The 27,045-nt window shown below is 35.7% G+C and overlaps 1 protein-coding gene, 1 non-coding gene and 2 pseudogenes across 3 annotated transcripts; all 4 read right to left on the bottom strand.

The window, feature by feature from the left end:
• Window positions 1–4,673: 4,673 nt before the first annotated feature.
• LOC143562910 (guanine nucleotide-binding protein subunit beta-like) lies at window positions 4,674–8,567 on the bottom strand (annotated as a pseudogene). The gene is made up of 6 exons (XR_013140577.1): window positions 8,235–8,567; window positions 8,079–8,179; window positions 6,576–6,999; window positions 5,763–6,135; window positions 5,167–5,280; window positions 4,674–4,815 (listed from the first exon to the last, which is right to left on the bottom strand). The product of XR_013140577.1 is annotated as a guanine nucleotide-binding protein subunit beta-like (transcript).
• Window positions 8,568–9,206: 639 nt separating this feature from the next.
• On the bottom strand, window positions 9,207–9,278 carry TRNAE-UUC (transfer RNA glutamic acid (anticodon UUC)). The gene has a single exon. It is a non-coding gene; the product is annotated as a tRNA-Glu (tRNA).
• A 573-nt stretch (window positions 9,279–9,851) lies between these two features.
• On the bottom strand, window positions 9,852–19,994 carry LOC143562925 (cyclase-associated protein 1-like; annotated as a pseudogene).
• Window positions 19,995–21,310: 1,316 nt separating this feature from the next.
• Window positions 21,311–26,518, bottom strand: LOC143562922 (putative receptor-like serine/threonine-protein kinase At4g34500). Its single transcript, XM_077050595.1, has 7 exons — window positions 25,826–26,518; window positions 23,716–23,820; window positions 23,383–23,505; window positions 23,147–23,317; window positions 22,901–23,030; window positions 22,067–22,276; window positions 21,311–21,508 (listed from the first exon to the last, which is right to left on the bottom strand). The coding sequence occupies exons 1-7, from the start codon at window positions 26,407–26,409 to the stop codon at window positions 21,431–21,433; spliced, it is 1,401 nt and encodes a 466-aa protein (XP_076906710.1). The 5' UTR covers window positions 26,410–26,518; the 3' UTR covers window positions 21,311–21,430.
• Between the last annotated feature and the right edge of the window lie 527 nt (window positions 26,519–27,045).

Below are 27,045 nucleotides of genomic sequence, written 5' to 3'. Positions count from 1 at the left end.
GAGCCAAGACCAAGTGCTACAAGTTACGAAGATATAATAGGTTTCAATGGTAAGAAAACTTTCTATACAAATTTTGAAATAAAACCTAGTGCTACAAGCTATATAATTGGTCTCTAAATAGTACAAAATATTTTGATACAGACTTTGAGCCGAGACCAAGTGCATCAAGTTATGTAACCAGTCTACATTGTAAGAAAGCTTTCGATGCATACTTTGAGCCGAGGCCAAGTGCTTCAAATTATGTAACCAGACTAGATGGTAACAAAGCTTTCGTCACAGACTTTGAGCCGAGGCCAAGTGCTTCAAGTTATGTAACCGGTCTAGATGGTAACAAAGCTTTCGGCACAGACTTCGAGCCGAGGCCAAGTGCTTCAAGTTATGTAACCGGTCTAGATGGTAACAAAGCTTTTGACAAAGACTTCGAGCCGAGGCCAAGTGCTTCAAGTTATGTAACCGGTCTAGATGGTAAGAAAGCTTTCAACAAAGACTTCGAGCCGAGGCCAAGTGCTTCAAGTTATGTAACCGGTCTAGATGGTAAGAAAGCTTTCAACAAAGACTTCGAGCCGAGGCCAAGTGCTTCAAGTTATGTAACCGGTCTAGATGGTAACAAAGCTTTCAACAAAGACTTCGAGCCGAGGCCAAGTGCTTCAAGTTATGTAACCGGTCTAGATGGTAAGAAAGCTTTCAACAAAGACTTCGAGCCGAGGCCAAGTGCTTCAAGTTATGTAACCGGTCTAGATGGTAACACAACTTTCAACAAAGACTTCGAGCCGAGGCCAAGTACTTCAAGTTATGTAACCGGTCTAGATGGTAACACAGCTTTCAACAAAGACTTCGAGCCGAGGCCAAGTGCTTCAAGTTATGTAACCGGTCTAGATGGTAACACAGCTTTTAACAAAGACTTCGAGCCGAGGCCAAGTGCTTCAAGTTATGTAACCGGTCTAGATGGTAACAAAGCTTTCAACAAAGACTTCGAGCCGAGGCCAAGTGCTTCAAGTTATGTAACCGGTCTAGATGGTAACACAGCTTTCAACAAAGACTTCGAGCCGAGGCCAAGTGCTTCAAGTTATGTAACCGGTCTAGATGGTAACACAGCTTTCAACAAAGACTTCGAGCCGAGGCCAAGTGCTTCAAGTTATGTAACCGGTCTAGATGGTAAGAAAGCTTTCAACAAAGACTTCGAGCCGAGGCCAAGTGCTTCAAGTTATGTAACCGGTCTAGATGGTAACACAGCTTTCAACTAAGACTTCGAGCCGAGGCCAAGTGCTTCAAGTTATGTAACCGGTCTAGATGGTAACACAGCTTTCAACAAAGACTTCGAGAAGAGGCCAAGTGCTTCAAGTTATGTAACTGGTCTAGATGGTAAGAAATTCGAGCCGAGGCCAAGTGCTTCAAGTTATGTAACTGGTCTAGATGGTAAGAAAGCTTTCAACAAAGACTTCGAGCCGAGGCCAATTGCTTCAAGTTATGTAACCGGTCTAGATGGTAACACAGCTTTCAACTAAGACTTCGAGCCGAGGCCAAGTGCTTCAAGTTATGTAACCGGTCTAGATGGTAACACAACTTTCAACAAAGACTTCGAGCCGAGGCCAAGTACTTCAAGTTATGTAACCGGTCTAGATGGTAACACAGCTTTCAACAAAGACTTCGAGCCGAGGCCAAGTGCTTCAAGTTATGTAACCGGTCTAGATGGTAACACAGCTTTCAACAAAGACTTCGAGCCGAGGCCAAGTGCTTCAAGTTATGTAACCGGTCTAGATGGTAACAAAGCTTTCAACAAAGACTTCGAGCCGAGGCCAAGTGCTTCAAGTTATGTAACCGGTCTAGATGGTAACACAGCTTTCAACAAAGACTTCGAGCCGAGGCCAAGTGCTTCAAGTTATGTAACCGGTCTAGATGGTAACACAGCTTTCAACAAAGACTTCGAGCCGAGGCCAAGTGCTTCAAGTTATGTAACCGGTCTAGATGGTAAGAAAGCTTTCAACAAAGACTTCGAGCCGAGGCCAAGTGCTTCAAGTTATGTAACCGGTCTAGATGGTAACACAGCTTTCAACTAAGACTTCGAGCCGAGGCCAAGTGCTTCAAGTTATGTAACCGGTCTAGATGGTAACACAGCTTTCAACAAAGACTTCGAGAAGAGGCCAAGTGCTTCAAGTTATGTAACTGGTCTAGATGGTAAGAAATTCGAGCCGAGGCCAAGTGCTTCAAGTTATGTAACTGGTCTAGATGGTAAGAAAGCTTTCAACAAAGACTTCGAGCCGAGGCCAATTGCTTCAAGTTATGTAACCGGTCTAGATGGTAACAAAGCTTTCGACAGAGACTTCGAGTCGAGGCCAAGTACCAAGGGTTATGATGACAGTGCAAACATAAAAGATAAGGGGCCTTTTGATATGAACTTTGAACCACGGCCAAGTGCTACGAGTTACGATATGTGAAGATTCTTAAAGCAATATCCAGGGTGTATGCATGGGTTATGTGATGTTTACTTGTTTATTATTTTATCATTAAAGTAAGTGTTAAGTTATATTATAGACGTTTATGAATGTAATTGTATTATGAAGTGTGTTTGATGTGTATAAACCTGAAATAAAGATGTTTTAATGTGAGAAGAGTATTTTGGATATTTGGATGAAATACAATACCATATTATATTGATCATATTTTTTTTCTTTCTTATATTTTAAAGTGATAAATGAATCTTCTACGTATGTCGATATCTTATAATTGACAATTTTTAAATGTTTTTTTGTAACCACATTTCTTTTGATCGTCAGATGCAGACGTAGTCGAAATAAAAGACCTTGGTGCATATCAACGTTGAATATCTTAGCTACCTGATGAATTAATGTAACTCACCAAAATGAAAACGTATTTGGCTAACTCCCAAACACTTTATTGATCAAGAAAACAGTCTCAAAAACATGATTACATTCTCCCTACGTACCCTATCACGGTATATATAGCGAACCTATACACGTTTGACTATAACGTTAACTAGGATTCCGTTAATTAATTCCACAATAATTATCTAACATATATCCTATCATAACTCAATTAAAATTCTAAGATAATTTATCAACAAAAACTAGTTAACTGTTAATGTTTATTGATTAACATGCAGACCAAGCAATCAAGTCTACTAGCCGACCCATGCTTCTTGCCACAACCAAGGAATTCCCAACACTAACAAGCAGCTAGCGAGCGGGGCACAACGGCAACTACAACAACAAAACAAATTACAAATCAAACTTCCTCCGCTTCTTTCAATCTAAAACCAAACTCTTCGACCTGCTTTCTATCCATAGAAACATTATAGACTTGATCTCGTCAATAATATTTTTAATCATGATGGGAATATCCGATAATAAAATATTGTTGTGTGCCCGCATAAACTCCAACAGGTGACCAGAACTATCAAAGGCACACTTTTTCTTGGTCAAATTACCCGGAATATGCTTGTGTACATTTAGAAGATCGCCAATGCATTACCATTGCTCTCATATGCATTATCATTATCGAAAGAATGCATCTTCTTCCCAAGTTCTTTATTTCCTAATTAAGTATAATTACATCGTGATAACTTGATACACTTGTGTATATTTTTTGTGCTAATAGCGCCATTGCTCTTTTCCTTTACAAATTTTCAGATTTTTCGGATTATTTGTAATCAGGGCACAAGTCCTCTCGATGTTTCTTTAGATCCACTTCTATTGAAACACTTTCGTCTTCTCGAGATAATGGAGGACGGCCAGTTTAAGTAAATAACACCCAAGTTATCAACAACTTACTAAATAGCTGACCGGCTTTAAAATTAGTAGTTAACAAATTACAATTTGGCATACATACAGAACTTTTGTGAGATTGGCACGACGTTCAAAGCTGCATGTTTAGCATGGAACTAGTTGCTTTAACCCCCACGTTGAAGCGAAAACTCAGTCGGTATCAATTCTGTCGGTTACAATAAGGCCGTTCCTTATAGTAAACGATGTTTGTAACATGTACAATTTAGTATTTCAAGAATGCCATAACTAAAATTTTGCATTCTAAAAATAATTTAGTTACATAATAAAATAACTAAATAAGATCAATTCGTTAACTATGGAAACAATGTGCATAAAGAAAAGACTTGTATAAAATTTGTATAGAGACGTTGATAAAAAAATTATCGAACTAGAGCTTAATTCGAATTATTAAACTTATGGGGCTAATTTTCGAGATAGAATGTCGGGTGAAGAGAGGGGGGAGATAAAGTCGTTCAGTTTTGAAAAGCCCTTGGACTTGAAGTTTCATATTTGTTTCAATGTCTGAATATTTTTGGTTGTGGATGAAAATGTCATCAATCATCAAATAATAACCTAGTTTGGTTTTGGTTACCAAGATATTTCCTTTACAAACATAACATATATAATTCTTGGTTACTATTTAGTAGCATAAAATAAACAGTTTTAATACTTTAATGATTAAAACAGACCTAAATGAAACATGCTTAGGTGAAATTTTTCTCTTTCATTTAATCAACTCAAATAACAATTCTATTTTAGTTTCTTTTAAAGAAGTGAGAGATTAAGTTGTTTGAAGATCATTACAAAAAACGGAATTAAAGTTGTTACGAACATCTCTACAATACTTGCCCAAGATATCGCTGACCTCATCTATTAACTAAAATAATAATCACAGTAACAATAATTATAATATTACTACGCAAACAGTTAATGTTGGTTCCACACACAAAGGTTAACAACAACAATCACTAATGTAGTTAACTCTAGTTCTAGTCATTCAAATCACTTTTCTGTGCCCACCAAAAGCCCATATCTGTAACCAAAAGGTATAACAAACAAATAATTGAATATTAATTTTCCTCATCACTAACTGCTCAAAATAATAAAAATGAAAAGAGGACATAATGGTAACATATTTCAAAATACTGGAGATGACAATTTCAATAAAACTACTTTAGTACTTTGATAGTAATAACAATAGTTTAATCACATTTTAACATATGAACTATTTACAAAACTCAAAATATGGTCAAAAAAGTGCCTAACTGAACCAAAACCGTTTTGACCTGAACTCGTTTTCACCCATCACCCAAACCACCCGTTCTGTCCCGTCTATAAAAGACCATACAAGATATATGCATAAAAAATATGAGTTTGAACTAACCTTGAGATTTGTATCCCAACTTCCTGTGCACAATGCACTTCCATCAGCTGATAAACCCAAACAACTCACACGCGCCTCATGCGAGTTATGAACTGACCCCAAGTTTAAAATCACCTGTATATTATCAAAATCTAAATTATCAACTATATATCTTGCTTAAAAATAATAAAATATAAATACGGATAATAATGATAATAATAATAATAATAATAATAATAATAATTATTATTATTATTATTATTATAATGCACAGATAGGCCCCTCAGGTATTCAAAAGTTTCCATTAAGACTTACGAGGTTAAGACCACCCAAGTATCAATTTAACTTTAAGGAAAAAAGATGCCGGGAATTCATGACATAACAAAATGCCCCCAAATTAAACGCTCGCGTCAGATCCACGACTGTGAATATTACAAAAATGCCCCTGAATCTACTCAAAAGATATATGGATTATAAAAATTATGTATTGTAATGTTCACAACTCTAATTGTGACACAAGCTTTAAAATTTAAGGCTATTATGCCAATTCAAAATTTAAGGCTATGTATGCATTATCCCTAAATAAAAATAAAAACCTTATGACAGTTCATTTTTACCTTTGCTAGTAAAGTATCCCAAACTAAGCAATCACCATTAGAATATCCAGCAAACAGAAGCCGACCCGAAATGGAGAATGCAATAGAAGTTACCATGGGTGCCTCGGGGCCCGTGCCACCTTGTTGCTGATGTGGCGGGGAGTAAACTTGTAACTGGTGACCAGTTCTGATGTCATAAAGTCTGCAAGTTCCATCATCTGATCCGGTTCCAAATCTATTTCCATCAGGAAAGAATTTAACAGAATTAACATCACCCTCGTGACCATGAAACGTTCTTGCTGCTCTACTCGCAACACGTGTGTCCCAAAGACGTGCAGTTGCATCGCAAGATCCCGACACAAACATTCATGAGTTTGAGTTACTGATTGAAACACTGAAAAAAAAACCATATAACAATGTTGTAAGATATATATAAATAAAAAACAACCTAAAACTGTGTCATGTTCTGGACGACCCATTTTATGTTCGTTTACAAATATGAGTAATACCTAATGACTTAGTAACTATTCAAAAAATTAATTAGTAATTACTCCGATTCATATGAAACATTTTTGAAATTTGTGTTATCTATCCAGGGATTAGAATAAGCAAATGAAAAATGATCGGAGAATGAACTGTTAGAACTAATAAAATAAAATTGTTGGAAGTAAAGAGTAGATATATACGTTGAAAAGAAAATTAATTTCACCTTTAAAAGTTAATAGTTGCAAGAACAATTCAAATCAAATAATTTACTTTAAATTTTTACGCTTTTCAACTCTTAAATCAAAATATTAATATATTTAAAAACTCTTAATTGAGTTAACAAATTACCTTAAAACATCAGCAGTGTGTCCCGATTGAAACTCGCCTCCAAACACAGAAGTTCTAAGTCCAGTATTAATATCCCACAACACACATGTTTGATCACCTGAGCTTGTTATTAAATAATTATCTTCATCTGGAATAAACTGACAAGATGATACATAACCCTTGTGTCCACTAAGCATTCTTGATACGGGTATATTACCATCTTTATCAGTTGGTGAGGTAAGGTTGAAAATGGAGCATGCACTATCAAGTCCTCCACAAGCAACTGATTGTCCACCTGGCGAGAATCACATGTCATCACCCATGCACATGGTAGTTTAATGGCGTGTGTTTTTTGACTTGTGAGAGCGTTCCAAACTATTAATCTTCCATCTTGTGATGCACTAACTATTCGGTTCTTTTCAGGAGTCCAGTCCAGTGAATAAACCTGTCAGTTATAAAAAAAATTGTTGAATAACAATACACAAAGAGAAGAAAATTTTAAGACATTGGTTATAAGTTATAACATGTAGAAATAAGCTTACAAAAACGATCTAGCTCGATTAGAAACCCTTGTAAGTAATTACAGATTAGGGGAGGCAAAACGAGGAGGTTGGATAGCAGGTCGTTTGAGCAAGCAAATTTTTAGTACCTTTTAATATTAAAATTAAAAAAATGTGTTAAATATGGCTAAGAAAAGTTATATTATTTCAATCTATGCATTTAAATACATTTTGAATGACTGTCGTCCTCGTTTGACCTGTTCAATCCATGCGGATGACCTAATTTTACATAAATAGATGAAACTGTTACTTCTAGTACCAAATTTTAAAAGTGCCAGTTGAATTCTACCCATATTGTTGCAAGAAAACAAGAATAAAGACATAAACTACCATAGAGGTCAACACACACACATTTGAATCAACTGACCGTGGCTTCTATAAATAGTCTAAGTCAAAAGACCAACATACTTGCACACATTTTCTAATGATTAACATCTAACTATGCCAAAAATATATAAACCATAAATATACTTCATCCCACTCAGTATTGTAAAACTCGCTAGGCCCTAGTCGGGTGGTGGGGCACTGACTAGCAATTAATCTGGATTAATAGGGAATAATCTGATTGGAAATTTTATATACAATCAAAGTTATTAATCGGATTGGATTAATAAGTACAACTTTTCAAATACTTTTAAAAGTTGACCAATTTTGACCGGCAATTGACCAGTTACTGACTTTAGGGACCGATTATTTGAAATCGCATCGGCATACCAGCGATTTTGACAACACTGATCCCACTTCCGTATTAAATATCTGCATTCCTGCCGAATGTGATTTAAAAATAAACATAATTCGGGTTACAACAATCAAACCATCAAGGTTTATTTATTAATTTATTTATTTATATCATATATTGTGTTTTGGCATCTACTAGTATCCGTATTGAAATGAATTATGTTCAAAGAGTCCCAATTGTTACTTAACTATGCTTAATTTATGAATTTCAGTTAAATTATGGTACCTTGCCAGTGTGGCCTTGTAATGTCCGGCAGCAAACGAGATCAGTGGGACCGAAGGCAATTTCGCATATCCGGCAACTACAAATACATACATACATACATTGTAAAATTATTAATTATTATGACATCTAAGAAAGAAATAGTAATGAATTAAAAATGATAGTTACTGTCGGTATCGAGAAGTTGAAGGCGTTTATGGTTTAAGCGTTGTCGAAGCGAATTGACGGTTTCCGTTGCAGCGATGTGGCGTTCTTTGAGCTCCGAAACAGAAGAAGACGACATTGTGGTGTGGAATTGAAGGTCGATTATATTAACGAGGTGTGGTTCAAGTTCATGATAAGTTATAACATGTGAAGAAATAAGTTAGGGTTTTAGAAAGTGAGGTTTGTTTTGTTTGTGTGGGAATAGAAGAGGAATGAATTTGGGGATGACGTTGAGATCATCGAACAAACACCGTCGACCCCACTCGGCTCTGACGTGGCCGGTATGTATGTATGGGAATAGTAGTACCGGTAGTCCGTGATGTTTCATTTGGTTTCGCGCGTCACGGGGGTACAGTCTCACGGCAGTCAAGAAGTCGACCTTGGACATAGTTCCAAGAAGAGTATGCCTACACGTGAGATCCTCTTCCGTTAAAAAAATCTTTAACAATAATACATTCTAGAAGCAAGTGGTGACTAAAATATTAATATTTTTTCCATAGTCTACAAACAACGGGTGCACTATGGTCCCCTGTAGACTCAACGGATGCACTACTATTTTCTGCATAATAAAGGATTTTGATAGATTCGATAAAGAAAAATAAAAATGATAACTATTAATTATATGACGCTTTACTAAGTTTTAAAGAAGAGAAGAGGGTTAAGACCAAACAAAAAATAGAGGGGCCATTCTAATTTCTGAAACGGTTTATACTGGTACAAATTTAAAATTTTAAGTGTTGCAAGGTTGTAAATAATTTTATCAGATTTATTATTATTCAACGAAGATTTGGGATCAAAATGACAACTTTAATTACTTATATGACATTTTAGCTAAGTTTAAAAGAAGAGGGTTAAATTAAGATTATATAAAAAGTAGAGGGGTCACAAGAAATTTTTAAAAGTCTGAAACGGTTAGTCCAAAAAAGATTCCATTGCCGGGAATCGAACCCGGGTCTCCTGGGTGAAAGCCAGATATCCTAACCGCTGGACGACAATGGAATAATGTATTCACTATCAAAACTATATTATACATATTAAACTTCTAAGTTAACGTTTAAACCACTTGGCACGATCGTTGGACATGTTTAGAGTTTGCATCAGAAAACTTCATAAACCGATGTCTCAGAAGTACAATAATTTGAAGTTTAACACTTTAACTATAACACAATGAATATTACTCATCTAAATCTTTATAGTGATAACCATTGATTATTTATTTTGATAATTCATTTATGGTATACATCAATTATAGAATGAGAAATTACATTGGCATGATGTAAAACAAATATTTCAATATATTGAATATGCAAAAGATTACTAACTCATCTAAACAAGTTTAGTCGGTTTTGCATATCCATGACATATGTCTAATCCTTATAGTGTTCGGTCACATGCATTTACACATTACAATTTCATGGCGTCCATATAAAGTAAACTACCAAAGGCGCCTTATCTACCCATACAATACCAGCATATGAAATAAGTCGAGAATATATCTAGTTAACAATGCGACACAATACATTTCTGGACTTTTTGGTATATAAATGAAATATAGAATTCTCAATCAACTCAAATGTATATAAAATAGTTGTAATTTATTTTCCACTTTTGAAAAATTAAACAAATATTTGAAGGAAATTCCAACCTCATTCATCACTTATTAGAAGTAAAACCCACTCATGATGATGATGATGATGACAGCATAAAGCCCACTACTATAGCTAAAATGATGCATAATACTGCAGCCATATAGTATATCCTTGTATCACTTGTCACACCTTTGGTTTTACTCCCCGTACCTGAATCCGTTTTCGGTGCATTATTAACTTTCAATCCGTTGGTTTTATTCCCCGTATCCGAATGCTTTTTCTGTGCAAAATTAACATTCAAAGACCTGGGTTTGATATCCACATCCGAGTTGGTTTTCTGTGCATTATTAACTGTCAAAGGCTTGGTTTTATTGCCCGTATCCAAATCGGTTTTCTGTGCATTATTAACTGTCAAACACTTAGTTTTATTGCCCGTATCCAAACCGGTTTTCTGTGCATTATTAACTGTCAAACACTTAGTTTTATTGCCCGTATCCGAATCGGTTTTCTGTGCATTATTAGTTTTCAAACTCTTAGTTTTACTCTCGGTATCCGGACGGGGTTTTGGAGCACATTCCCTGTGTTCATAAAGGCAACACGTTAGAAAGATAATTATAATAATAATAATAATAAATTTGAATATAACGACAGACATAATCAATATAAAGACAGGATTATTACTTAAAAAAACGTTCGTTTTATAAAAAAAGTTAGAAAAAATTGCATTCCGGGGACCTAATTTGCAATTCGGTCAAACCACAGAGACCATTTGTGCAGTTTTTTCTCAAAAGAACATTGTTTGTAATGATATTTTAGAAAATGGTTGAAACTTAGTATGCATACTTCACTGATTACCCTCCAGAGTGGGAGACAGGGGTTGTATCAAACTGGCCATCCTTGTAAGTGTGAATGTATTGATATGGCAAAGCGTGTTCCGCCTGCAAACATATATAATATATTGAATAAATATTATATAAATGATAAGCTTGTGATGATAATAAAAAAAACATAAAGCATACCAGATCAGCAGGATCTTCTGAGGGTACCATCACATTAACTTCACTAGTCTTAGAAGTTGTGATAGAAGCTTCCAAAGAATCTTTGCTCAAGTACAGCTGGCAGCCTGCTGTGTTGTCTATTGATATGGTAGGTGCTGCACCCTGTAAGCCACCCAACATTGGATGAAAAAAATGTTTAATTTGTTAATCTTGATGGATTCGAAATTACGTGTTTATGCTTATACCTGGCATTGCACCTCTAAACTGCTACAATTAACAATTTCAAAAGCAGCAACAACATCCTGTATTCAGAGTTCTAATTGTTAACAATAATATATTATTACAAGCTATGTCCCAACTTTATATAAGTCATGAATTCGCCACTGACCGAAAATACCACACCCATTTTTGTGCACTTGTCAACAGTTATGTTGTTAACTTTACCTGCACAAAGTAATTGCATCTCTTAAACAGAAATACAGTTGTTTGTTATTGGTAACGGTTTATATGTCGGCAATCAAAGACAAAATTGAATGAATATGAACACACGATCAATATACAAACTTGATATTGATTTTACTAGAAAATAGAAATACATATGTCAAATGATTACAAATTGTTTAGCATCCTAAATTCTGACAACCCCTATTTATACACAAACAAATGGCGGTAATTTAACTAACTAACTAACTACCACAACTACCTATAACTAACATCACTACCAGTGACTTTTACGATAACTACCTAACACCTTTAAGTGTGGCACGTGACATAATATTACATACATATATAAAAATAAGTTTAATGTTTCAATTTTAAGCACGTAAAAAGTTTTTAAAAAAGTCAACTGAAGTGTATTCACATGCTTATAAAGTACTAAATCACTTAATTTAAAAGAAGTTAAATATTACTCTTTAGTAATATAGATTTGTGATCCAGTTTAATACATTCCCAAATCGACTTGTTTTGCTAATTTTAATGGAAAGAACTCAACAAAGTAAAATGGTTTGTAATACCTTTAACCTGTAGAACTGAATCTTTGCATCCAAATATATAAACCGTCTGCTTTGGATCACACTCATCAATACACAAATACTTCATGCCAATTTGATACTCAACAACCCATCTGCATATCATGTAAAAAGGGTCAAAATGGGTTGACCCGTTTAACAAAAACACAAGCTGAATCATAATATAACACTCACTTGCGACCCATTGCAAGTTCAAACTTTGGAGGTCCGGTTTTAGCACCAGACGGCACATTCTTGTGGGCTTCTTTTTCAACCGAACTCACAAGGCCGGCTCTGTCTGTTCGGTTTTTGGTCTTCATATCATTTGTAACCTTTTTTAATCCTGAAGGCATAAACCCAGAAGTTATTTACTATACAATGCATATAGAAACAAAAATATAAAGAGTATGGAACAAGTACAGATGGGTCAGTTCAACCTTCTAATTTTATTGGGTCAACATGATCTATTGTATTCAACCTTCTAAATCATTTTATACGAAGATTTTTTTATTGGTCTTGTTAACATTATTACTCATTGATCAATTACTATTTTTTAATGATATGGACAAACAGTGGTGTCAACACATGTTTTTGACTCATCTTAAAAATGCCCAGTCCTTAACCTGTTTTATCTCAAAGTCAAATGGGCCAATTTGGCATTTTTTATTCAAACAGGTCAAACGGTCTGAAAGCCAACAAAGTTACCTGCACTCCATACAACCTTCTTAAATAATTTATTCAATGATTTCATGTAATCGTTATTTTAACACTATGTTGTTTTTAAAGGAAATGGACAAGAAGTGTTTGTGGATCAACCCAAACTGTTATGATCCATACTAAAAAAACCACATGTTTTCTGAACTTGTTTAATTTTATTTCAAACGGGTCAATCACTCAATCCAACCTTTAAACTCAAGCAGGTAAAACAATCTAAAAGTCACCCAAATTCTACTTTCATAAAACTCTATAAATTGATTTATTTTATGCTTATAGTCATTATTAACACATTGCTTATTTATATAGTTTCCTTGAAGACAGACATCATCATCATCATCATCTTCATCATCATCGTACTCAGTATATCCCACCAATAGCAAAGCTATGGTAGGGTCTGAGGAGGGTAAGATGTAGACAGCCTTACCTCTACCCCACAGGGATAGAGAGGTTGCTTCCGGTGAGACCCACGGCTCGAGAGTAGTTTTGCATCAAGCCTTGGACATAAGGCACATAACACTCAACCATCCGGACACCGGCTGATTGGTGCATGTACCCTTGTCTTTCGGCTATCAGCGCCACCACATGATGCCTGATTAACCTTCCGTCACTTTTAACGTTATTTTCACGAGATTAGTAAAATAACGTCAAAATTAGTGCAATTTCACTTTTGCCCACCCGAGGGTTCAGTGGTTCACACATATATACATTATATGCGCGCACCGCAAGCAGGGCGAGTTTCCTTGAAGACAGGAAAAAAAGTGTATTCGGGCCACAAACAAGTCAAATGGGTCAATTCAACCTTTTAAATCGAAAATGGTCAAACGGGCTGGCAGTAGTCCAAAGTTTATTTCTAACACTTACAACTTTCTAAACCATTTTAAGAGATTTAACTATTCTTGTAATAATTATCAACACATTTATTAGTTCTAACTTCTAACCTCTTTAAAGAAACAAACAAAAAAGAAAAAAAGAAACTTACCAGCAGTGACAGGTTTTGAACTAATTTCTTGAAAAACAGCGGCCATTCCTTGTTTTGAGGATGAAGAAGAAGAAGAAGATGAAGATGATGAGCTGGCAAGTGAAGACGGTGGGGGAATTGGAGCAGCTGGTTTTGAAGATTTAGATGGTGCGGATACGGTTGCCCCTGTCGCACTCCAAACGGGTCCCAAAGGATAATGAGTCTTAACATAGTCCCTTAACCCTGGTACATAAAGTTCCTTCAAAGCTTTTGCCCATTCAACATGATTTGAATCTTTATTTTTGTACTCTATAAGAACCTACATTTCACAAATTCAATATACGAATAATAATAATAATAATAATAATAATATAACATGACCGGAAATTGTCTACAAAAGTTATACCTTGTTGCTGTAAAACTCAGCTGACTGCCAGCATTCTTCCACATGCGCAATAGGCATGCTCATTCCTGATATAATAAGAATTAATAATTATCTTAGTCTAAACATTTGTGATTTGTGAGAGGGTTGCATGTTTTTAGTCCCCACCATTTGTGCAATTTTCTATATTAATTACCTTGATGCAAGGATCCATAATATTGTTCATGTTAAAACATAAGAAATGAGAAGAATAATATTTTCTCACCACAATCTTTGCCTGTATATGCAATCCATGCTAAAGCTGTTAGACTCTCAGCGGTAGATTTTATATGGTTGGAGAAATCAGACTGCGGCCCTCTTGTCATGTTACTTGCTTCGGTTATTTTTTCATTCAATGGTTTGAGAAATTCAACCATTCCTCCTGCATCAGGTTTCTGCACAATAGCACCAACTAGAAACTTATTAAATAAATAACAAAATAGGTGATGGCCATACAAAGACTTTATGCAAAAAAACATTGTGATGTGAGAGACAAAAATATTATTACTAATCATTCAATACAATTAGAAAACCCCATATATATAGAAAATAAACTAGATACGCTAAAACCTAACTTGGCCCATGGGATTAACATAACTATATTCTCTAATACTCGGAGCCAAGGCAATATTATAGGTTTCTGTCATCATGAAATACCTAACATAAAGTATAAATAACATCTATATGTATAATCTGAAAAGCTACATGTACAACCTCTTGACGAACAAAATCTAACCATGTATAAGAGGCACGTGTGCTTAAACTCTGAGATGAACAATCTTAAACATTAATAAAACTGATTAGTTAACAAACTGTAACATCCTAATTTCGGTTTTATTAGTAGAATAAATATCGTCTATTTTATAGTGGGTCGTTATCAGTTTAGAGAAATAGAATACGAGTTGGGCTAGTGTTGGGTTAAATGGATATGGATTATGGACTTGGATTATGAAAGAAAGAGGAAAGGACCATGGGCTTAAGCCCATGATCCATAATTATATAAACCATTAATCTCTCATTTAATTCATTCTCACACATTCCATACACCACCCAAAACACACACTTAAGATTTCTCTCTAGTTCTTCCTTATCTCTAGCCGAAATCAAGAAGGAAACCGAGCACCAACCCGAGGTAACGATAGTTTAATATTGTATGAGCTTAACCCGTTAGATAAAGTTGCGAAACGATGAGCCGACACCGTTAAACCGTTTAAATCACGAGATCCGGGTGGAAATCGGGTATAAACCGAACCTATGATGAGCTTAGGGATCACCCTAGCTCAGATCTGGATCGAACGGGACGAAAAACAGTAAAAAAACGAGTTAAAACTCGTTTTTCCGGTGAGTTCGCGTTTTTCCGGCAGCTTTCCGGCAATGACGGCGCCGGAAAAGTAATACGAGGTTAAGGGTATGTCAGGGAATGTTCTGACATTCCCTGACCTAACCCTAGTTCGCTAACGGGAATTTAGCGAATTAAGGGTGATTCGTTAAGTAGATTCGCTGAGGAAAGATAACGAACTAGCCTTAGTTCGTGTCTTGATTCGTTAAGGAAAAGATAACGAACTAGCCTTAGTTCGTGTCCTGATTCGTTAAGGAAAAGATAACGAACTAGCCTTAGTTCGTGTCCTGATTCGTTAAGGAAAAGATAACGAATTAACACCCCCCCCCCATTTCGTTATAGCCATTCGTTAAAGGAGATAACGAATTAGAAGGTCCAATTCGTTACTTGAACTGATTCGCTATGTGGACTAGTTCATACAAGGACGGATTCGTCAGAGGTCCAGTTCGCTAGAGGGTTCAGTTCGTTACAAATGACCAGTTCGCTAAGATAAGTCAATTCGTTAAAGACTGAATAACGAACTAGAAAGTTTAATAAAATGACAGAACAGTCCCTGGACTTAGAAAAGAATGAATTAATTACAATTCACCCCTTGAACTTTTGAGGAATATCTGGGTTAGGTAAGACTCATACCCATGAATTCGGGTCAATGCATGAGAAGCCTTCATTTAAAAATCAAGCAAATCTGGTGACTCCAAAAAAAGGGGGAGCGACCACATCGCGACACGTAGGATTTTTAGGTTTTCGTTTATATATATGTTATATTATAGATAGTGTTTCGTATATATTTGAAATATTTGATTTATATATTTGTAGAGTGCTGGAATACAAGCAATTGACAAAATTGTCCCAACTCTTCTTCATGCTTTGGAACTTGAAAGATGATGACATGGCAGATACTGCCCCTTAGTGGTCTAAAACAAATTTTGAGGTATTAAGAAACAAAATAGTGTTATCATATTTATAGTTTCTTAACTTTATGTATAAATATTTGATGTTATATACTAAAAAAAATAAATAAATTATACACTGTTTAAATTATAAACAGTGTCAGGATTCCGCTCTCTGCTCTCTTCTCTCTTCATACCATAACACACACCAATACCAGACCACCGACTTTCACCGACCATCATTCGTAAAGCATAATTATGTAATGAACTGACCCGAATCGTCAAACCGACCCGAAAATTTTATACCCGATTCCATGAAATTGAATCATTTAAAACTAGTGCACCACCTGAAAAAAATTCCTGGATCCGCCACTGCATCCATTAAAAAAAACTTAACGACGTCAAGTTTTTTTCGAATTTCAAACTAATGTATTGTGGTATTTGATCGTAAGGAGGATACGAGTTCATTAATGTGAAATTTAGCTCAAAATAGTAATCCAAGCAACTTGATTTTGTTTTAATTGGAAGTTCAAACACCCGAATTGAAACATTGTTTCAACGTTTAGATCATTGTTTCAGAGCTAATTTTTTCATCTGTCGATTCGTATCTTCCTTTGGGTCAAAAGCCCTAAAACATCATTTTGAAATTCAGAAAACACTTAACGTTGTTAAGTTTTTTTAAAGGATGACTAATGAGAATAGATTTTTTAAAATTTGGGACCACATTGTGAATAAACTAAGTTAGGATTGTTATCGGTCAATGACATTTAGTAGAGATTATTAAAATCCAATATGCTAAGAAATATATTTTTTATTTTAAACCTATATTTTTTAAATGGTGATGAGTTACACTAATTTGTGTTCCGGTCCTTTTGGAATCTGACATAGTTAAAAACATTTGGATCCAAAACTCCTGTTATAGTTGCAACCCATCAATTCCACATTGCTTGTTACCAAGGGATTGCTTTCTTGGGCTTATTTGTAACATCCTAAAATGATTCTAGTATTAAATAAAGAAAGTTGCGTTTAGTTATCGAGTGCTAATAATTAATTTATGCTAAATAAATAAAAGATCATGGATTGGGATTAAATAAGATGGATTAAAGGGTAACGGGCTTTAGGTCCATGGGCCTTGGGGAATATAAATATCCTCCTAAACCACCATAAAACCCTAAACCTCATTTCATTCCATCTTAATCTCTACACACTCCAAACACACACACCATACGCGGCCGAGCGAGAGAGAAGGGAAATCTGAGCAAGAAAACTTGATTCAAGAGTTATACATGACCCAAAGTTCATAAGCTAGCTAACCGAAACCAAAACGAAAACATAAAGGTATGATTTCGATCTTAAAGTTCATATTTTAATAGACGATTAGCCATGAAAATTGAAACTATAATAGATCGGCTCTAAACGAAACGTAAAGTAACGAACTTGATGCTAGGACGAATCCAATGAACCCATAAACAGATACGGTTTGTATAGGATAAACCGTAAATCTTGTATTGAACGTTTTTACCATAAAGGTCCAAACTTTACGTCATTCCGGGCTAAGTTTTACCCGAACAAGGCCATGGGAATGATCGCGGGACTTGTTAACGTCATATCCAAGAATTTCTCGATGAAACGAGGGTGATTCTGGTGATTACGAATGAACAGAGGCGAATGCTGAATAACTTCGCCTGCAAGCCAACTTCGCCTTCAAGCAAGTTCGCTTGCAAGCAAGTTCGCCAGCCAAGTTCGCCCCTGACAACTTCGCCTGGCATATGTTCGCTTAAGGTTAACTTCGCCAAACCTAACTTCGCTTGATGTTAAGTTCGCTACAAGCAAGTTCGCCTACCTTATCAACTTCGCTGAACCATATGTTCGCTGGACTCTAAGTTCGCCGAGTCTTAAGTTCGCCGAACCTTAAGTTCGCGTAACATGCATTTTAAGGTACCGAATCGGGCTGACGAATGAGTAGGTGAATAAAATAGTAACTTAAAATCCTAATAGGAAATGCGTTAAGACAGTTAATGAAAATGCAGGGGCTCTGCCCCTTGGAGCCCAGCCAGGGGCTCGATCCCAGCCAGGGGCTCTGCCCCTTGGACCCTGCTAGGGCTGCTGCCCCTAGACCCCGCTGCCAGGGGCGCTGCCCCCCGGACCCCCGTTCGTTGTGGGTTATATAAAGATAGAAATACAACATGAGTAGTAGTAGTTAATTGATACATGTAAATATTATATAGTTAGCCGTGCACAGCTCAAGAAGGGAATAACGATTAACGGAGAGCGTAACATGATTCAGGTGAGTTTCTAGCCCCATTTATGTGTTATGTTTTCGGGGCTGTGTGCATACTCAATATGTTTGTTAATACGCTTATCCTAAGAGATAAGTGTATGCCTTATGTGAATAATGTGAAATGTATGAATGATTGCTTGATGGTACGTGAACGATCTTCGGATATTGCACGTACTGTCAGGTTGTAACGCTATGTATAAGGTAAGTATGATATGTATGCTTTTGTGTATGAACGTGATAAAGTTAAATCAAGAAGGAAAGGATGGTTGTATGGTTGTATGGCTACGAAAAGGGTACCGAGCCATAATAATACTCGAGGTATGATGTATGGTTGTATGGTAACGAAGAGGGAATCGAACCCTACTAATATTCGAGAGCTAGGGAACCGAACCCTACTAATATTCGAGGAAAGAGGGTACCGAGCCCTAGTAATACTCGAGGAAGGAGGGTACCGAGCCCTAATAATACTCGAGGAATGTAGGGCGTAATGCTCTTTATAACGTAAGATATGAAAGTAAGTTAGTACAAAAGAAAGTATAAAAGTATGAATGAAAGAATATAAGTTTGTGTGTATTGTATAATGTATGATTAACTAGAACTCACTCAGCGTAGCTGACTTTTAGTATGCACGCAGGTGAGTAGGATGAGGCAGCTCGCTTGAGGAGACACGTGGTACTGAATAAGAGGCTGGCATCAGAAGACTCAAGACGTTTAAGTTTAATGTTTTGTTTATTTTGAAAGACAAGATGTTGCTTTAAGACAAAATGTGTTTTGCTATGAAATGTTTTACGAAAGCTTTTATATTCCGCGAATGTTTTAATTAACTCTGATATTTAGAACTGTGTTTATGAGTAAATCCAAGACGAAAGTAGGGCTACCGGGAACGGGGCCTTACACAAACAGATGGCTAGGCACCTTAATAAGCAATCACAAACATCCCCAAATTAAGTTGTTTTTTAGCTTTGGCTTTGTCCCAGACTTATTTCTATCTACTTTTTGTGCTTATATTAAAACCAAACTTCAATTTCACATGTTGTATCTTGACCGAAAAGTTATCAAAACAATCTATAATTCTATATCACACCAAAACAATTTAATGAAAACAACATGTACACATAATGTACGTTATAATCTTAGGGCACGTAAATTCATTTACGATCATCAACACAATAAACTTAATTACGATGACGTTTGCAGACGAAGAGTATATGTGTGTATATATATATATATTCCGTGAAAAGTAACCTGAGTTCGTTTAATGTTAACGAGAAGCTCCTTCTGAAGGTGAAAAGCCTGGCTGAGAGCATTCGTAACGTCCTTAACTTGTCCGCCGATCTTATCCGCAGCGGCGGAAACCTTACCGACGTATTCAGAGATCAGATCATCAAATGCGACGATTGACGGTTCTGATGAGCCTGATGCGGCGCCTGATTGAGGCTGAGAACCGGAGGAGAGTGATTCCAAACGCACTACGGCGGACTCCAATCTCTGCAACAGTTTTTCATCATCCATGGGGACGGACGGACAGATCTGGTGGTGGTTATTTGTGCAGGTGACGATTTTCTGGTTTTTTAAAAAATAACCGATGTGTGCGTTTGCAGGTCGTTTCAGGGGAATACCATGCATCCATGTGTGTCTGACACGTGGCGTTTGATATTTTGCTTCTTATTTTTTTTCCCTTTATTTCCCTTCTCATGATTTTAAAGCCCAATAATCTTTTTAAGAAGCTGAGGCAAGTAAACACAATAACCTTTTTAGCCCATATAAGTTCTAAACCCATTGAATATTAGAGGTGAGTAAATAAATCGGTTAACTGAACTAACTCGAAAATTGAACTGAAACCGATTATGTAAAAACCGGTTCAAAACAGATTGAAACCGTAGGTTCAGAACCAGTTTGTAATTTTCTTCACAAAATCCGGTTCCAAACCAGTTAACCGAACCGAAACTGATCGCAGCCTAGTCAAGAAACCGGTTTCAACCCGAATCGAAACCGATCATAACACGGTCTTGACTTTTGTTGACCGAACCTAACCGGTTTCAACCCAAACCAGTTTTGAGTTTTAAACCGTTTTGTGCACCTTATTGAACATCATTAAAAAGAATTGAATAAAAAACTAACTAAAAATGGCAACAAATAAATTGTGGGACATCAACTGAATTCACGATAGGGACGAATTAGCTCACCACTGTCCACGGTAACATCGTTCAGTAATAAGCAAGTTACAAATCACAATTAAACCAACGACAATTCACGATCAAGTCCTTTCAAATCGGCTATTCGACATGATATGCATCTCAAAATGATCCTATCATTCTCTCGTCTTAGTCAACCATTGATCTTTTTAGTTAATTAATATAGTATTTAGATAAATCATAGAATCATAATTATATAACTTTGATTTATCATTTGGTTATTGCTTAATGATTGATCAAATTACATGATTTATGACTTTGAACGCTTGATTTAGTCTCATTTGGTTTGATGCTTGCGAGATAAACAAATACTGTTCTGTATTCTTTTATTACTTATATGCTTTTTCTCAAATTCATTTTTTGACAAATTTAGAAAACAACATTCTGTAAAAGCTATATTTGAGGATATATATATCGTTATCATGTTCAAATTAACTGTTATTTTAAGTTAGTGGTCAAAATCAGTTTAACATAATTTACACACTAAATCAAAGCAAAAACCATATATTACACTCATGGCTCCCGACTCCACATCTTAAGAATGAAGCAATGTTCTTTTAAAAGCTACCATGCTTAATATATATATATATATATATATATTTTTCACATATAGCAAAAGTAACCAAATAATTTCAATTACAAATAACACGCTCTATTTACAATACTCTTACCTTTATAGCATTCGCATACCTATAATTGTTTTATTGAAAAAGAACAAATAAAATTTGATAACCATACATACTCGCTCGAGACCTAATTCTCGAGAGGCACTTTACTTTTGACATCCTCGCCAGCACGTAGCACAGCCATGTCTCTCGTTGGGCGAGATTCCTACAAGACGTAGACAACGTGTTAATACTCGTGCCTGGATATTTTATTAGTGTGTATCAATTTCCATGTTTCATGCCTAAACATGAAAAAATTATCCGTTTTGATATTTACCCAGCCCGCCAATTTTGTCAACTGTAGAGCGTATCTTAGAGATGTGCATTTTGAGTTTTTGAAAATTGTTCCGCTTCAGTTTTTTCAGTTTTCAGTTTGGGTTCAGTTCACTTTTGGTATTTTCGGTTTTGGCATTTGAAAAAAATATTTATGAATTTTGGCCTAAATCATTTGTTACCTAATAAATGATTGATTATTATACATTTTGGGCTAAAATATTTGGGTTATACTATTTATTATATTCTTATTAATTACTTAAAATGAATATCCATAAATTAGGTTTGGTTTTTCAGTTCTAGTTGCATGCAAAACCGAAAGTTTGGTTTTCACGTAACCAAACAGACGGTTTTTGTTAGGATTTGGTTATTTTGGTTTGGTTTTTTCAGTCATTTCGGTTTCGGATCGGTTTGTTCGGTCTCATTTGCTTATTTATGAACTTTAACTTACTGTGCGGAAAGGGAAATCATCAGCCTCGAGCATGTGTACAATTTGGCCCATTTTTGGGCGTTTATTTGCATCCATATCTATACACCGAAGGCAGACTAGCAATACCCGCTTCAAAGCTCTTGAGGTTGGTTGTACGTTAATCTTCGGGTCTAATAACTCCTCCCCTCGACGACTTGCCACCATTCCTTTAAACCAGTCAACCAAATTCATCTAAAATAAATCAAACACACAAAGATTAAAACACAAGACGTATATACAAGAGACAAAAATATGAAATTTGAATCTTGGGGCAATTTCATATATGTACTCATGCAAAGCTAATAATAGCATTTATGCCCTTACAAAGTAGTTAAAATATTCAAATATACTTATATACCCGATACATTGAAAACAATTTAATAAATGACTATTTTACCCTTATTTCTAAAACTTTAAATATTCATATATATACCCATCCTTTAACTCAGTTATTTTATTAACCCGTTTTTAGTTTAAATATTCTTTACCCGTTTTCTGAATATAATAGATTGCTTCTCGTTCGATTATCATGTGATTATACCTGGTTCAATCATCTGATTTGAACATACAGATTCGACGGCTAGATTATATGCCATCAAGAGAACAAAAGAGAAGGGACAACAGTTTGGTTTTACTTGCTTATCGTCGATGTCGATCAAAATCCAAATAAAAAATAGGGTGTAAACAAATATAATGGAAGGAGTAGAATGGTCACTAAAGTTGGATATATAAATATTTTTAGTTTTAGTTAAATATCTATGAAAAAATTCAAGTTTGTAACAGTATATATAAAATTAATCCATAAAATTTAAGTACCTCTCCAGGTTCTCGGGAATAATCAACCGGGCTTCTTCCAGTAACTATTTCCATAAGTAAAACTCCAAAACTATAGACATCACTGCACTCATTTAGCATCCCGGTGCTTGCATAGTCGGGTGACACGTATCTAGAAATCAATCATATAAATGTATTGCATGATGGAAAATTTAATAAATTTATTATAGTATTTAATGCAAAAAATCAAAAAGATAAAATTAGAACAAGATTTGTGAAGATGCTAACCCGAAAGTGCCCATTACTCGTGTGGTGACGTGGCTTTTTTCAGGTCCTAATAACTTTGCGAGTCCAAAATCAGATACTTTCGCGTTCCATTTTCTGTCTAGGAGAATATTGCTTGATTTGATGTCGCGGTGGATAACTTTTGGTTCCAATCCTTCATGTAAATATGCCAATCTAGTGCAATAAAACCATGTTACGATCATATTATAAACAACGAAAATATAAAAAGACAAATATACCCTTTTGCAGTCCCTATTGCAATCTTCATTCGGATGTCCCATGTTAAAGGGCTGACAGGTCCAACCTCCCCATGTAACCATTGTTCCAAATTTCCATTGTCAATATACTCATACACAAGCAATCTGAATGAAAATGAGTGTATGCAACTACATCAGCACCTGATATTAGTTTACCAATCACTGAGGTTTTTCTCTGCATGTTATTTGTTACCGTATATATTACACTAATTATTTTAAAAACTTATTTGTTGTGTCACGTTACCCATCCCATTTGACCCGTCCGTTTTACCATCCTATAAATCAAAACGAGCATAAGATGCAAGCCATCGTTACCTTTTAGCACCATCTGCGCAAAATCCAATTAGACCCACAAGATTTTTATGTCTTACTTTACCAATTGCCTCAACCTCTACCTTGAATTCCTTTTCTGCCTGACCCCTACAAAATATTACATCATTAAAATTAAGTAAGCAGTAAATGATGCATTTTTGGTCATAAAAATTTCAAACATGCCTTTGTTGGTACATGATACTTTTAAAATTATATAACCAACTGTAATGGATCATATGCACATTTAAAGTCTCCATATGAGCCCCATAAGTAAATTATGTAGCTCTTCTCTGCAGATCGAGTTATAAATTATCAAATATTAAAATAGGACCACTACATACATTTTGACAAACTCTTTTAAACAAAATATATTAATCAAGCATACATGCAACACTCTGTCACCTAACTTTGGAATGTGTAATATTATATTACTTTCTTCTCCTTGACCCTCCTCAGACCCTACCATAGCTTTGCTATTGGTGGGATATACTGAGTACGTTGATATTGATATATATTTCTTCTCCTTGAACCACTCCTATATTTCTCAAACAAGACGCACATTCTTTACACCAACCAACCAAGACTCACCCTAAATGCGACAGCTCACTGACAGCAGCATGGCAGACAGCACGCCACAGCACTGTGACCAATAGCCGCCGCCTACCCACCAACTCCTGCCATACCACGTGCCTAGCCTGTAGTTGGCAGAAGAGGAAGAGTGCACGACACGCCTGCTCTGTGTCAGCCGCTACCTATCCACCACTCACAGGCAGGGCACGTGCATAGGTTACAGTTGGTAGCGTGTTGGGCCGGCTAAACCCCTTGGAAACCTACCTTCGGCTATAAATACCCCAAATGGTATGACCATCTCATCTGATCATATCTTATCATATTATCATCATATATACCTGATATCTGCTCTAGCAATCTCTTAATATACTTTTATATTTAAAGAGCAATCTAGTCTGATTCTCACGCCGGAGGGTGGTCACAAGGAGGAACCCCCCCTTCTCAGTGACGAGCTCACGGTGTCTGTTTTGCAGGTTATCAGAAGAACCATCTTCCAAGGGTCTAACCCCTCGTGGGAAACATCTATCTAACCCCCAGGTTACCAGTAATCTGCCCGGGGTTCGACAGGTGTTTCTTCAGAATGTGTAATATTATATTACTTTCTTCTCCTTGAACCACTCCTATATTTCTCAAACAAGACGCACATTCTTTACACCAACCAACCATGTGATCCAATATTTAATTTATTCCGAATGTGGGTTGTGCTCAGATCCGGTGAACATTTATAGCAAGTTTTTCTATAAATTCATAAAATTGAAGCTTCATTTGCACAATAAATGTTTGTTTCAAAATTAGAATTTATACAGAATTTTTTTTTTATTTTATAATATGATCAAGACAAACTTAGGATATCTTCTCATAGAAGGACCAATATGCTTTTTCAGGTCAAAAGTTACTACGATCTAAAGATCAGCTTCCAAAATCCAAAAGTAACAATTTCAATATTTGTTAACTATTAATTGTTTATAATTTAAAAAGAAAATGTTTTTGATCCAGCGGTGACACCCTAAAAATGTATTAATTATTTAAGGTCCAATATTTATATAGATATGCACAACTCTATTCCATTCCCAAATCATACTTTTTTCTTTTCATTATTATTCTTTCTTTTGTTCCTAAAATTATCAAATTAAGAATGTGGTTTATTTAACACAAATTAAAAAAAATTGGTGACCAACTGCAATAGTAGCCGGAAAGTGGTCCGTCAGTGATTCAAATTAAGCGATCCAAATTAGCCATTCGAAAAGATAAATAGCTACCAGAAAGTGTAAACCTGGATTTCTGGTAGTAGCTATCTCAGATCTGACAAGCTATTACCAGAGGCGAAAAGAAAAGTTAAGGAGTAACGTGGACTAAACTAATTTGTTAAAAAAAATTTGTTCGGGCAGACGTTACATAAAACGAAAAAGGAAAAAATTTGCAATAATAAAATTGTACTTCGCCAATAAAATTTAGAAACCTATGCTAGATCCGCCCCGGCTCTGATCGTCTAATGATCAAATAAAAATAACATACATTCGAACCGAATCGAAACATAACTTACTTGTTGTTGAGTAGATTCTTGACAGCTACAACGGAACCATCACGAACAACACCTCTATACACAACACCGTAGCCTCCTTCACCGATCACATTCTCCACCGCGAAATTACTCGTGGCAATCTCAAGCTCATTCAAACCATACCACCTGCCAAAACCCATATTACTCAAATTCTCAGCTGACGTGGACGACGACGCACCGTCACTTTTACTCGTTCCCGACTCATTACTACCCGAATCAGTTATCCCTAATTTACTCTCCACACCTTTAACAACCACCGCCTTAATCTCTACCATCTCGTTTTTAATATTATTATTATTATTATCATTATCATTCTGATCAGTTGATACGTTGTTAGCCATTCCCGATACCAACGGCAACAATCCGGAGCTGTGCTTCACGCGCATCCCACGACGTCGTTTTAAGTTCAGTTTTCGACGGATACAGAACAGCATCAGTATGAGTACTGACGTCACGATCAGTACGGTGACGACGATGATGACGTAGAGCTTTTGCCCTAGGATAGATGTTTTAGAGGTGAGACTAACGCCGCCGCCGGTGGACGGTGATTTACCGGAATCCGCCATTGTTTCCGGCGAGATCAGATGCTGAAAGGTGAAAACAGTAACGGATTTCAGTGATGTGGTGAAGAAGAGTGCATATTTTAGAGAGAGAAAGTGAGTTGAAATGAAATGGACATAATAATGGCGGAGGGAGTATTACTATAGTGGAGGAGACAATCGGATTTAGTATTGTTATTATGATGATGATGATTACCGTTAGCCACTGGTGATGGAATGACACAAATGCCACTAGCGTCGGTGGGTGTGTTTACAAAGTCAAAAGTCAAATGTCTATCGTTTACTAAGTTGGCTAGAGGATATCTTAAGAACTAAAATCTTAATGCACCGATACAATATTACAGCTCAGACCGATTAACAACTTTTAAGTATTATATGTGTAATAATAATTAAGTTTAAAACAAAATATGATATTATTTTATTTAATACTTTGAGATACAAATAATTCATGAAAATACAATATTTAATATCTAATAAGCAATAAACCTATGTAACATCAATGGTTTTTATGAATAAAATAAAAGACGATTATAAATTTCAAATGTTTGTAAAAAAATCGATGTAAATTTTAAATTAACATTTTTAAGCATAAAAATTTTGAAATGGTAAAAAGATAATATTATAATTATAAATTTATTACAA

Source organism: Bidens hawaiensis, unplaced genomic scaffold (assembly GCF_021521415.1).
Source record: "Bidens hawaiensis isolate Kalapana, Puna unplaced genomic scaffold, B.hawaiensis_p1.1 tig00021182_1, whole genome shotgun sequence".
NCBI lineage: Eukaryota > Viridiplantae > Streptophyta > Magnoliopsida > Asterales > Asteraceae > Bidens > Bidens hawaiensis.
The sequence above is the reverse complement of the archived record's forward strand: the minus strand, read 5'-3'. Positions and strand labels throughout refer to the sequence as shown.